The sequence below is a fragment of the Aulonocara stuartgranti genome (assembly GCF_965226115.1).
Source record: "Aulonocara stuartgranti genome assembly, chromosome: 6".
Taxonomy (NCBI): Eukaryota; Metazoa; Chordata; class Actinopteri; order Cichliformes; family Cichlidae; genus Aulonocara; species Aulonocara stuartgranti.
This window is the reverse complement of record NC_138944.1, coordinates 30,484,941-30,497,547: the sequence shown is the minus strand read 5'-3', so window position 1 is coordinate 30,497,547 and position 12,607 is coordinate 30,484,941. Positions and strand designations below refer to the sequence as shown.

General features: G+C 42.0%; 1 protein-coding gene across 4 annotated transcripts; it reads left to right on the top strand.

Moving 5' to 3' along the window:
- The first annotated feature begins 2,128 nt into the window (after positions 1–2,128).
- On the top strand, positions 2,129–12,588 carry LOC309707769 (uncharacterized protein). 4 transcript variants are annotated; one of them, XR_014277071.1, is made up of 20 exons: positions 2,129–2,472; positions 2,886–3,015; positions 3,096–3,204; positions 3,294–3,387; positions 4,404–4,554; positions 4,660–4,777; positions 6,324–6,449; positions 6,540–6,602; positions 6,694–6,816; positions 6,896–7,051; positions 7,123–7,176; positions 7,770–7,999; positions 8,539–8,618; positions 8,773–8,862; positions 8,965–9,042; positions 9,113–9,217; positions 10,184–10,257; positions 10,567–10,670; positions 11,513–11,671; positions 11,844–12,588. XR_014277071.1 is itself a non-coding variant. In XM_082535283.1 (19 exons), exons 2-18 carry the CDS (start codon positions 2,895–2,897, stop codon positions 10,625–10,627), a joined length of 1,833 nt encoding a protein of 610 aa, XP_082391409.1. In that variant the 5' UTR covers positions 2,129–2,472; positions 2,886–2,894; the 3' UTR covers positions 10,628–10,670; positions 11,513–12,588. The 4 variants fall into 4 exon arrangements, 3 of the variants coding, with proteins under 3 accessions (XP_082391409.1, XP_082391410.1, XP_082391411.1); XM_082535283.1 differs by having other exon boundaries at positions 11,513–12,588; XM_082535284.1 differs by lacking the exon at positions 10,184–10,257 and having other exon boundaries at positions 11,513–12,588.
- Positions 12,589–12,607: the final 19 nt, after the last annotated feature.

Below are 12,607 nucleotides of genomic sequence, written 5' to 3'. Positions count from 1 at the left end.
AATCAGTACAGGACTGTACTACTTTGTGTTTTAATGGATTCAGTTTGATCTCCTGTGGATTTGCTTGAGACTGATTCTGCAGAAATGGCTTATATTTCCGTTCAGTTTCAACCTTCCTCCCGTGCTGACTGCTGGACGAGACCGAAGCACAGAGGAGGAGAGGAGAGGTGTCTGGCTCAGTGTGTGGGCTGTATACGGGGAGTGCAGAATTATTAGGCAAATGAGTATTTTGTCCACATCATCCTCTTCATGCATGTTGTCTTACTCCAAGCTGTATAGGCTCGAAAGCCTACTACCAATTAAGCATATTAGGTGATGTGCATCTCTGTAATGAGAAGGGGTGTGGTCTAATGACATCAACACCCTATATCAGGTGTGCATAATTATTAGGCAACGTCCTTTCCTTTGGCAAAATGGGTCAAAAGAAGGACTTGACAGGCTCAGAAAAGTCAAAAATAGTGAGATATCTTGCAGAGGGATGCAGCAGTCTCAAAATTGCAAAGCTTCTGAAGCGTGATCATCGAACAATCAAGCGTTTCATTCAAAATAGTCAACAGGGTCGCAAGAAGCGTGTGGAAAAACCAAGGCGCAAAATAACTGCCCATGAACTGAGAAAAGTCAAGCGTGCAGCTGCCACCAGTTTGGCCATATTTCAGAGCTGCAACATCACTGGAGTGCCCAAAAGCACAAGGTGTGCAATACTCAGAGACATGGCCAAGGTAAGAAAGGCTGAAAGACGACCACCACTGAACAAGACACACAAGCTGAAACGTCAAGACTGGGCCAAGAAATATCTCAAGACTGGTTTTTCTAAGGTTTTATGGACTGATGAAATGAGAGTGAGTCTTGATGGGCCAGATGGATGGGCCCGTGGCTGGATTGGTAAAGGGCAGAGAGCTCCAGTCCGACTCAGACGCCAGCAAGGTGGAGGTGCAGTACTGGTTTGGGCTGGTATCATCAAAGATGAGCTTGTGGGGCCTTTGCGGTTTGAGGATGGAGTCAAGCTCAACTCCCAGTCCTACTGCCAGTTTCTGGAAGACACCTTCTTCAAGCAGTGGTACAGGAAGAAGTCTGCATCCTTCAAGAAAAACATGATTTTCATGCAGGACAATGCTCCATCACACGCGTCCAAGTACTCCACAGCATGGCTGGCAAGAAAGGGTATAAAAGAAGAAAAACTAATGACATGGCCACCTTGTTCACCTGATCTGAACCCCATTGAGAACCTGTGGTCCATCATCAAATGTGAGATTTACAAGGAGGGAAAACAGTACACCTCTCTGAACAGTGTCTGGGAGGCTGTGGTTGCTGCTGCACGCAATGTTGATGGTGAACAGATCAAAACACTGACAGAATCCATGGATGGCAGGCTTTTGAGTGTCCTTGCAAAGAAAGGTGGCTATATTGGTCGCTGATTGGTTTTTGTTTTGTTTTTGAATGTCAGAAATGTATATTTGTGAATGTGGAGATGTTATATTGGTTTCACTGGTAAAAATAAATAATTGAAATGGGTATATATTTGTTTTTTGTTAAGTTGCCTAATAATTATGCACAGTAATAGTCACCTGCACACACAGATATCCCCCTAAAATAGCTAAAACTAAAAACAAACTAAAAACGACTTCCAAAAACATTCAGCTTTGATATTAATGAGTTTTTTGGGTTCATTGAGAACATGGTTGTTGTTCAATAATAAAATTATTCCTCAAAAATACAACTTGCCTAATAATTCTGCACTCCCTGTATTGATGCTGGCAGCATCTGATAAATCACATAATTTATGCATACTGAAAGTAACCTGCCATGAGAGGACAGAGTGCAGTAGCTGTGTATTAAAAGTGTTTAATGAATGTGTTTTGAATATATCATTAAGGTCTATTTGATCCCAGGAAGGAAAGTGTTAGTAAACAGATTTACCAATATCACAATTCTGGTAAAAATCTGACAGATTATTATTGAGTATTTAATTTAATACATGTTATCTTCAGTGATGTTTGACTGTCAGAGAGGAAGTAAAGAATACATAGAAAAACTGGATCTAAACATGGTCCCGTCCGAGCATGGAGGTCGGACAGGAGGGAAGACGAACATTTGATTGGTCAGAAGGTGGTGAGCTCATACCTCAAACCCAGGCTTAACACTGATGTTAACCTGAAGAAGTGGCTTACATGCTTTCTACTTCCTAACTGACAAAGTTGAAGAGACTCGACCGAGTGACCAAGTGTTCCCTTCATTTTTAGGAGCAATGTATTAACAAGATGATGATTTTCACCTTAATTAGACTGTTTTCTCTCTTCTATGCGGGAGGCGGCGGTAATGCAACTCGAAGCTGTTACACAGCCGCAAAAAACAGAAGAAAGAAACAGCAGCAGAGGAAGCGACGCCATCACATCCGGTGACGCAGAAATTTCAGTCGCCAGGCGCGAAGGAAAGCGTACTTCGGTTTAGACACAAACAGTAAAACAGAACAAGGTAAGAAAACTATGGTTTACGGTACCGACGCGGTCATTTATGTGGTTTACGTTACACGTTCGCCTGCAGCTAATAAAGCGCGAGGTCGACTTTTTTTTCTACGCGTTTCTAAAGTTGTAAAAATAAATAACTGTCCTCTTAAAAGTAAGAAAACCGTACTGTCCCTTTGTTAGGCCTGGCTGGAACAGTTCATGCTGCAGAATAACACAGTGTTGTTGAGAAAGTATGACCTCTAAAGTTTAGAAATTCACAACAAAGCACACAGCTGAGCCTGTGGGCTAGCAGCCTTGGTGCATGACTGCAGGGTTAAGTCTACATTCATGCACGCATTTCATACTGCAGGTCTGCATCTGTGAACTAACTGATGGTTGGTTTTCCTTTTTCTGTTTCTTTCTTCTTCTTTTTTTAACCAGGCATTTCTGATGTGCACGCCAGCAGACAGTGGAGATATAATCATCCTGAGTAGTGATGATGACGATGATCATAAGGATGACAGAGACATGTCCTGCCTCATCGTGGAGGTGGTGGATGTGAAGGAAAAAGGTGACAGCGGTTTTATTTTGTTTGCTCCATGTGTTTGTGGATGATCTTATGACTAATCACTAACAGCCTCTGTGTTCCAGACTGCGTGTCCTCTCCCAGCACTCTGGAGGAAGACCTGGTCGTGACCTTCTCCCGCCACGCTGATGTGCTACCTCATGCTCGCTACGACTGTCCCATACACCCTTTTACGTGAGATACACTTTGAAATGACCATCAGTGCTCTTTACCCCCGTCTTACTGTGTCAGGTGCTCACACTGCTTTTCTTTGGCACGCTCAGGCCTACAGAGTTGGAGACTAACATGCCAGTAGACAGTAACCAGCTCATTTGTGATCAGTGCTTCTGCTACATCTGCGATAAGCTGGCATCATTGGTAGGTGTTAATGTTAACAGGACAAAATGTTTCTGACCAGCAGTTTGGAGGGTTCACTAAACTGTATTCATCTGTTTTTTTGCTTGTTTTTGCTCTTGCCTACTCAAAAATTAAATAAATGCATACTTTGTTTTTTGTTTTGTTTTTTAATAACACTGTATCAAGAAACAGTATGGGGGGAAATAAAGAATTAAAGATTTTTTTGTAGTGTTATCAGCTCATTTTAAGCTAATTTTGAATACAGGTCCTCTTCCACTTCTCTTACTTGTGGTGTGCCATAAGGTTCTGTACTGGGCTCTTATTGTTTCCGTTGTATCTGCTCCCTCTTCAGCACATTTTGGGGACCTTTAACAACATGACTGTCATCGCTGCTATCTGCTATGCTGATGACCTTCAGTTATACATCTCTCTTTTTAAGCTACAGATCCTGAATAGGTCTATGAAGAGTTGGATGGCAAACAGCTTTCTCCAATTTAATGAGGAAGTCCTTGTTTATGCCCCTGACTTATTTTTGCCTAAGGAAATAGAAGCTCTTGGTCGCCTTGCCTTGTTTGCTAAATTTCTATCAGGATTTGACATGAACATCACTTTGAGTGTTCATGTCTGATCTGTGGTTCACACTTGTTTTTATCACTAAAGACATATTGTCAAGTCCCATTGTGTCGCACTCTGACCTGGAGATTGTTATTTATGCATTTATTTCTTTACCCCTGGATTGCTGTAATTCATTGTTGTCTAAGTAAACACAACTTCCTGGAATGTCTGAAGGTTGGTCAGAGTGCTAAGTCTTCCAAGAGCTCTCATGGCACGCTGTTGCTGACCCAGCTGCACTGACTCCAGATTAAATTCAGAGTCGATTAAAAAAATTCAGGTTTTGATTTTTAGAGCTCTTCATGAACAAGCACCAGCTTATGTCAGTGAAGTTTTACATCCCTATGTCCCCAGCAGGTCCTTGAAGTCATGGGGAGGTCTCTTACAAAATAGTGATTGATGTGCTTTTCTCGCTGGTTTTTCAGTGTGAAATGTGGTGCGTGAGCGGCATTTGTCACTGCAACAGCCACAAGAGGAGCGCCTTCTGGAGCAACCTCAGAAACCATAAGCTGCTGGGAGGACTGACTGCTTTCAACCTCACCCTGTCAGAAATGGACTCGCACCTCCGACAAGCAGGTGCAAACAACAAATTCATGCGAGGAGACACCCGAGATGAGCCTCTTGTACTGTACTTTAAATATATCTTACTAATGTATTTATTTATTTTCACTTCATGTCCAGCGACGTTGCTGCAGCAGTTCAGACAAGAGCTCTCTGCGCTCTACTCGTCCTACATGAAAGGCGAGGCACTAAAGGAATATGGTCTGAGCCAAGAGAACCAACAAGGCTTCATCTACAAGTATGTTTCATAACACTCAGATTTTGATTTCTATATTGCAATGATTAGGAGCCACATCTGGACCAATTATAAATCCATAGCTGTAAGAGATTCCCAATATGTCTATAAATATGTGGAGCATTTACATTGATTATTCAGGTCAGTGTTTTTACACTGTCTACGGGATGGGCACGGTCATAGCTGTCCGCTGTCTCCACCCTCTGCCTTTGCTGCACTGCCGCCACCACCTTCAACATGGAACTTCATCACTTTCCCCAAGTCAGACTTTTTAAGGCTTTTTAAGCTTCTTGAGCTTGCAGGTATACATCAAGCAGCTGGCTCGTAAATCACTTAATGCTCTGCTTTGATGTACAGTCCAGTTCACAATAACTTTGTATAATTATTTAGACATTTGACAGAAGGCCAACATTGAAGTGTGAACCACTGTCGTGGATCACCTTGTTCAGCACTTCCTTCTGGTCATTGGTCAGAGCATCACATGTCATGAGCTCCATCAGGTGTAGGAGGTCTTTCTAATCTGGTTGGTACAGTTTTTTGTGAAACCCACACAAAAAAGAAGAAGAAAGTAGCCATCAGTGGTCTTTATATTCACTTGGGCTTGAATTGTGGTCAATTCAATAAACTTTAGTTATATAGTGTCAAATTACATCAACAAGTGCCTCACAGTGATTTGGATTGTAAGGTGAAGATCCTACAGTTAGCCGACCCCTCTCGAGCCAAGTACTTGGTGACAGTGTGAAGGGAAAAACTCACACTGCAGGAGAAACCTGCAGCAAAACAGAGCTCAGGAAGGGGGCAAGTCTGGGGGGGGCAAGTCTGCCATATCTTGTTACGGATCAGGTCCATGGAAGTTGCTGTGACAATTTTTGCCTTGAACATTCCCAGTAATGAGCTTAAACCTGTGGAAAGACCAGCTATTCATCCTACAGATCACCAAGGCTCACCTCAAAAACATGTCCCTTTAGACCATCTGAGGTCATTTTGGTTCCCTGAGTCCTGGTGACCAATATTGTTTAACACAGCTGATGCCTTAACATCAGCCATTCTTGGAGAAAGGGTGCACACTTTTCTTTGCTTTTAGTGACGTATTTGGAGATAGTGTTATAAAAGCTTCAGTTTTTTTTCATAGGACTGCCTGGTTGTAAATCTGCGATTTTATATTTTTGATTTAATTATTTGTTTTAAAAGTATTTCTTTATTTATTGCTTGTTCTGTTGATGCATTACTGACTTCTCCTCTAAACCAGCGGTCCCCAACCTTTTTTCCGCCACGGACCGGTTCATGCCCAACAATATTTTCACGGACCGGCCTTTAAGGTGTCGCGGATAAATGCAACAAAATAAAACTAGTACCGGTACTGTAAAAAAGAAGATTTATTCATAACACACCTGAAAAGACCCAGGAAAACCGAGTTGAAAAAGTCTGACGTAACGTTTCAGTGAGGTCAGCTGTTAATTTTAGGAGTGCAGTGCTGGAACGAGTCCACACACTTGTATATTAAGACGTCTCTTTAACTTTCCTTTGTTTTTTGTTGTGTTTGTTCCAGTTACTCACCGGTGTTTGAGTTTGTGTCCTCGTTCCTGAACCAGGCAGATCAACAGGACAGCAGAGCGGCAGTCATCATGAGTCTGGGGGCTGCTGAGGACTTTATTAGACATTTCCATTTCTCAGGGTACTCACTGCAGCATTTCCGCTTCTACACACATTCCTTTTTTTCTTAATTTTCAAATGTTTTTCAATATTTTTTTTATTCCATTTACAGGGGTTTCATCTTTGCTTCTCCAATGGCTAATGTTGATACAGCTAAAACGATGTTACTGCAGAGGTAAATGCATGCACGTTGACTTCTTGTGTTATACCTGTAGCTCATTCACCTGGATATTCATCTTCTACTTGTGTTTGTGTGTGCTTACCAGGGTAATAGCATTGGTACAGAGACAGATGGTGATGGCTAATTTTACTCCAGACTTCATTAACAAACTACAGGAGTTTTGCAAGAAACTGCATTTCCCAGCTGAGCTGAGGAACATGAGAAACAGGTATGCTCGCCCTTTAACCTCCAGGGTTACCTGTTACATGTATATGTTGTTGCTATAACTTGATGTTTGTGTGCTCCAGCCTGTGTGTTCGCCCCTGGAACGACGTCCTGCTCGTGTCTGTGATGAAGGGACAGAACGTGTCAGGCGTGCGTAAGGACAAAGGCAAGAAAGACGTCCTGACTGAACAGATTTCTGTGATTCTGCTGAGGACGGAGCTACTGCAGCATCAGCGCAGGTTTGTATACGTGAACTCATTCACTTTGCTGTGTGTAGACAGCTGTCTAACTGTGTTGTTTCTGTCTGCAGGTACAGAGAGCTGTGTCGATATCTACGAGTCGTCCAGACAGACAACACCGCACAGTGAGTACATGCACAGGTTCCTCTGTTTTTCTTTCCAGCAAAGTGCATTTTGTGTTATTGTCATGTCAGTACATGATTTAAAAACATAACCAGCACTGAGTGGTGTTTTGGGGGTGAGGTGAGGACCAGGCTTGACTATTTGTCGGCACTTTGTAAGAAAATCCTTGATCCAGGTGCAGGCGAGAGTGAGACAGTTTCCTGGATCAGGATATCAGTGTCGTAGGTGTAACGTGTTTTGTTCTACATTTACAAAGTAAAAACTATAAGCCGATCACCCCCACGCCACGGCCATTAGGAAGAGGGGAGGTTTGAGGCGCTTCTGCACTTGCTTCACATTTTCAATCTTCTTCTTCCAGTCTAGGATGGATAATACATTTTTAATTGAAAAAGGGGAAAACTGTAGCTCTTCCATATTTCATAGTTTAAAACCCCATCTGGAGTTCATTAATTCGTTAAATATAGGTTCAGAAATGACTGTCAATCTGCAGTTACCATCTATAGAGAAACTAAAATCTCAAATCAAACGTTTAAATATTTAGACACCAGCAGTGACATGTTGCTGACTTGCTGCATTGGATTTGTTTCTCTGTCAGGTATCAGCAGATACAAGACCTCATCCCCTACTTCATGTGCATGGCTGGAGACTTTTCATCAGCTCTCACAAGTTTGTTCCCCTCGGTGAATGCTCCCGCTTCCCACTTTACTCCGGACCTCTTCCTCTTTTATCTCAAAGTCTTTGAAACAGCGACTGCACCAAAGCTGACACCAGTCAGTAAACCGGGAGAGCTCTGCTGTGCTGGTGCAGCGTGGGAGTCTATTGAAGGTCCAGCAGAGATGTTTTGTTTTTTTTTGGGGGGGGGGGTTTGTACCAAGTTCAGAAGTGACCCAAGTCAGTTTGTGCTTGTGTCTGATTTTTCTTAGTGTTACTGTAATTATCACGAAATTTTCAGTTGAAAGTGCATTACTGAAGCCATTCATGTCATCACTCCACCACATTCCCGCTTCAACTGTGCATCCACATACACCTCAATAGAGATGTCACATGCACAATAATGTCATGTGATTGCAGCTACAGCCCTTTAAAGTTATACTAACTGTGACCTCTGTGCTTGCTTCTGTATGACCGCCTCCTGTGTGAGAAGTCTTTGTTGCTGTAAGAACAGTAACAAGAGCATATGAATCAGGTCACATGGGAATCTGATTTTGGCCACACAATTGCATCATTAATATGAACAGTTCAACAAAAAAAATCAACGCAAAATATCCAAATGAAGCAATGAGGTTTGCAGTGTAAACGTAGCTTCAGGATAAGATTTAGTATAAAACAAGGATTGATAATAAATCTGATTCCTCTGTGTGTAGATGCTGTGCCGCTGAAACGTCATGAGCTGGTGAGGTTTGCTCTCAGGGCTCAGGGATGCTGCAGTGCTGTATATGCTGATGTAAGTTAAAAGCTCCTCATTCAAGTCTGAAAAATGTTTTTGTCTCTAGATATCTGCCATCTTTATTTCTTGGTTTAGGTACATTTTATACTTGTTAAAACCTTGACTAGTATGTCCCATGTCTGACTGCATGTCTAATACTCCTCTGATCCAGTCTCGGTGTTGGACCAGTTTGCTCTCGATTGTCAACAAGCCTTGCGGTTCACTCACTGCTTTACCCATGCCCAGTATGCAGTTTCTGCAGGTGTGTACTTCTTGATTGTTAGAGTTAGACTTGCAGCTTTCTCCATGTTTCTCTGCTTTGTTTCATTCTGTATTTTGTCTCCTCGATGTCTGAATGATGAAGGAAGCGCGGGATGTTGTGAAAGGGATATTGCTTGATCAGAAGGGCTCCAATATGCAGATCCCACGATCCTTGCATGAGGTCAGTGCATTAACACTTACACTTCAGTGTTTAGAATTTGCGAGAACTAAACAGTCCAATGTGTTCGCAGGTGTATCCAGATCAGGCCTTGCTCCTGTTGGTGACGGAAGCTTTGAGCCAAAGAATCCTCGATTCCGTTTTGTATCCGATCCTACCTGTGCTCAACACCTTTCAGGTAGCCAACTCTTGCTTTCCTTCCATAGACGCCACGCCACTGTTTGTGCTTTCACATACTTAAGCTATATCATGTAAAGGGCTCTATTGGCACACGCAACAATAACGGTGCTATAATTTTGTGTAACTATGACAGTTTGAGTGTCTCTTGCATCTTTGTCTCGCTAAAGAAATAATTAAAGGTACTTTTCGCGGCTCCCTTATTTCCCAAGGCGTCGCCACAGCGGATGGATCTGCATCTTTTCATTTGGCACTGGATGGCCTTCCTTTTTTTCCTTCCCCCCCACCCCCTCAAATTACAAAACAACAGACGTGCATAACAAATAAGACAAGTACAGTATAAAGAAACATGGAAAAGCTTGTTTTAGAGAATCACTCTCAGCCTCACTCTTCTCAAATTGATTACAGGTCATTTTTTATTTATATAGCACCAAATCACAGGAATAGTCACCTCCTGCTATGATTTATTGGAAGGTAATACAGATGACCCAACCAACTGGTAACAGTGGGGAGGAAAACCTACCTTTTAAGACTTGGGGGGGGGGGGGGAACAAAACAAAAGACACACTGTGGAAGAGTCATAAAATCCACATGTCTTCGGCTATTGGAACCACACACTGTTTTCCCTCAGTTAATTCTGTCTCCCGAATCCAAACTGGAAGCTGGTTCCACAGAAGAGGGGCCTGAAAACTGAAGGCTCTCCCTCCCATTCTACTTTTAAATACTCTAGGAACAACAAGTAGGCCTGCAGAGCGAGAGTGAAGTGCTCTAATAGGGTGATATGGTACTACAAGGTCATTAAGATAAGATGGGGCCTGATTATTTAAGACCTTGTATGTGAGGAGCAGGATTTTGAATTCAATTCTGGATTTAACAGGAAGCCAATGAAGGGAAGCCAAAACAGGAGAAATATGCTCTCTCTTTCTAGTCCCTGTCAGTACTCTTACTTTGATCTACAATTTTGTAGCTGCTCTCTAAAGAAATGTTTAAGATCCAGCTCTTCACTCAAGTCTCATCTGTGATGGAAACCACCTGTGACAGGTCAGATTAACACACCAGTAATGGATAAATAACTCTCCAAATTAATAAAAGCAGCTGGAGTTTAGTGTGTAGTTTCCAGCTGTTCACAGAAGTCTTTCTTCTGACATTTTCACACTTAGGATGCAGGATGCTTTCTCTTAGGTGAGAGTGTTACTCGCAGTTAAACATATGACACCACAACTTTAAAATTGTATGCTTTGTCTGTTTGTTTGGGGTCACTATTGACTGAAAAGATTCTATAATTTCACACTTTGAATTCTCGGGGGCTGTGCTGTTGTTTGTTGTTTAATCAGCTTTCTTGTGTTGCAGGAGAATTCATGGGCCTTTAGGTGGCTTTGTGAAAGTTTTTCCTCCAGTGAAGAACATCTGAAAAGATTCTTTCAGGCGATTGCACAGGAGAGGGAAAACAGCAGGTATGTGAACAAGTCTTGAGATAAACCACTACAAATCTCAGCATCCTTTAGCTAATCAAATTAACTTCCAGAAACAGAAAAGCTTTGATTTAATACAATCCCAGTTCTCCAAAAAAGTTTGTGTGCGTTAAATGTAAATATAAAAATGGGGCGTGATGTCAAGTGGCTTTATTGTCATTCCAACCATGTGCAGTACTCAATGAGACGAGACAACGTTCCTCCAAGACCGTGGTGCTACATATGACATAGAACAGATAATCAACACAGGACTACATAAAGTGCAGTGTGCAAAAACAAAGACAGTGCAACAAGAGACAGCACGATACAGACACAACAGTGCAATAGAAATGTGCAAAAAGTAACTTGGTGTATGAATGTGTGTGATTCTGCAGATAAGTGCTTGGTATTGACGTGTATGAAGGTATGCATGTGTGTCAGTCCAGTTACTGAGTGTTCAGGAGTCTAACAGCTTGGGAAGAAACTGTCTCACAGTCTGGCAGTGAGGGCCTGAATACTCCAGTACCTCTTGCCAGAAGGCAGCAGGGTGAAGAGTGTGTGTGCGGTTCCTCCACAATGCAAGTTGCTTTGTGGATGCAGCAGGTGCGTTAAGTGTCTGCGACGGAGGGAAGAGAGGCTCTAAAAGCGTTAGAGCTACATATTTATGCCGACTCATACATTACCTCAGCACAAGTGGGACAAGCAAGGACTTTTTAACTATGAAATATTGTCTGATAAAGGATTTTTATTTTATTTTTTTTAAATTCTAACAGCCATGTGATAATTTCAGCACTGCACGTGTGTCTGACTGAATCTCATTGTCATTACTTTTCTTCTTGTTCCAGTGCATCCTGATTGCACATACTTACCCCCTGCAGAGCTACAGAAGTCTTAAACACTGTTTACAGCACTGTTGCCTTCCACAAAGGTTTAAATACTGCGGAGAGTCGCCAGCGTCTTACAGATGCCCGACTGTACCTGCGTCCTCACACCAGCTCATGTTGGTACAATGCACATACTTCTGTTATTCACCATCTGATGACAAGAGACTTGATATTGATTCACCTTTTTAATGTTCATAAATGTTAATGTTACAGTTATAAATAAAAAGACAGTTTTATGCATTAGATTGCTGAATCGCTGCTTGAATATAAAATGATTTTATTGTCTCCACAGCAAGATAAACAACAGTACAAGTGTCAGAGAGAAGGATGTTGTTGCTCTGTCATTTTATAACGGCACTTTGTTTCAAATCGTGTGCTGTATACAAAAAACAAACTGTTGGATTAACGGGCTTTTATGGAGTTCTAGTTACCACAGTAACTGATGGTGTAATGTGTACTTTTATAGACAAAAGTAAGGATTTTTTTACAAAAACGTTATAATTTTTTAATTCTAAGGAAATCCGTGGTTCCTGGTGCAGCTGCGCCCACACTGGCACTACTACTCGGATGATCTGATATCCTCGTGTTGGTGTTGTTCCCAGACCATCATGAAAATGTTGTTTCAGGTTCAACATTGCAAGTGACCAATCACATTGTTGTGACGTTATTCTTTTGCGCGCCAAGCCATTCGTGCATTTATGAAATTCCAATGTTGCAAGGACAATATCAATTCTGCTTACTGTTTATTAAAGGGTTACGGTCAGGGTCCGTTGATCGGCGGACAGAGGCGGTTTCACGCAGCTTAAGTACAGTTTTTTGTTTTACGCTGTTTTTTCCCGAAGTCGCAAAAGTATGACGTCACAACATTCTGATTGGTCACTTGCAATGTTGATCCTGGAACAACATTTTCATGATGGTCTGGGAACAACACCAACACGAGGATATCAGATCAACCCTACTACTCACCATCTGATGACAAGAGACTTGATATTGATTCACCTTTTTAATGTTCGTAAAATGTTAATGTTACAGTTTTATGCATTAGATTGCTGAATC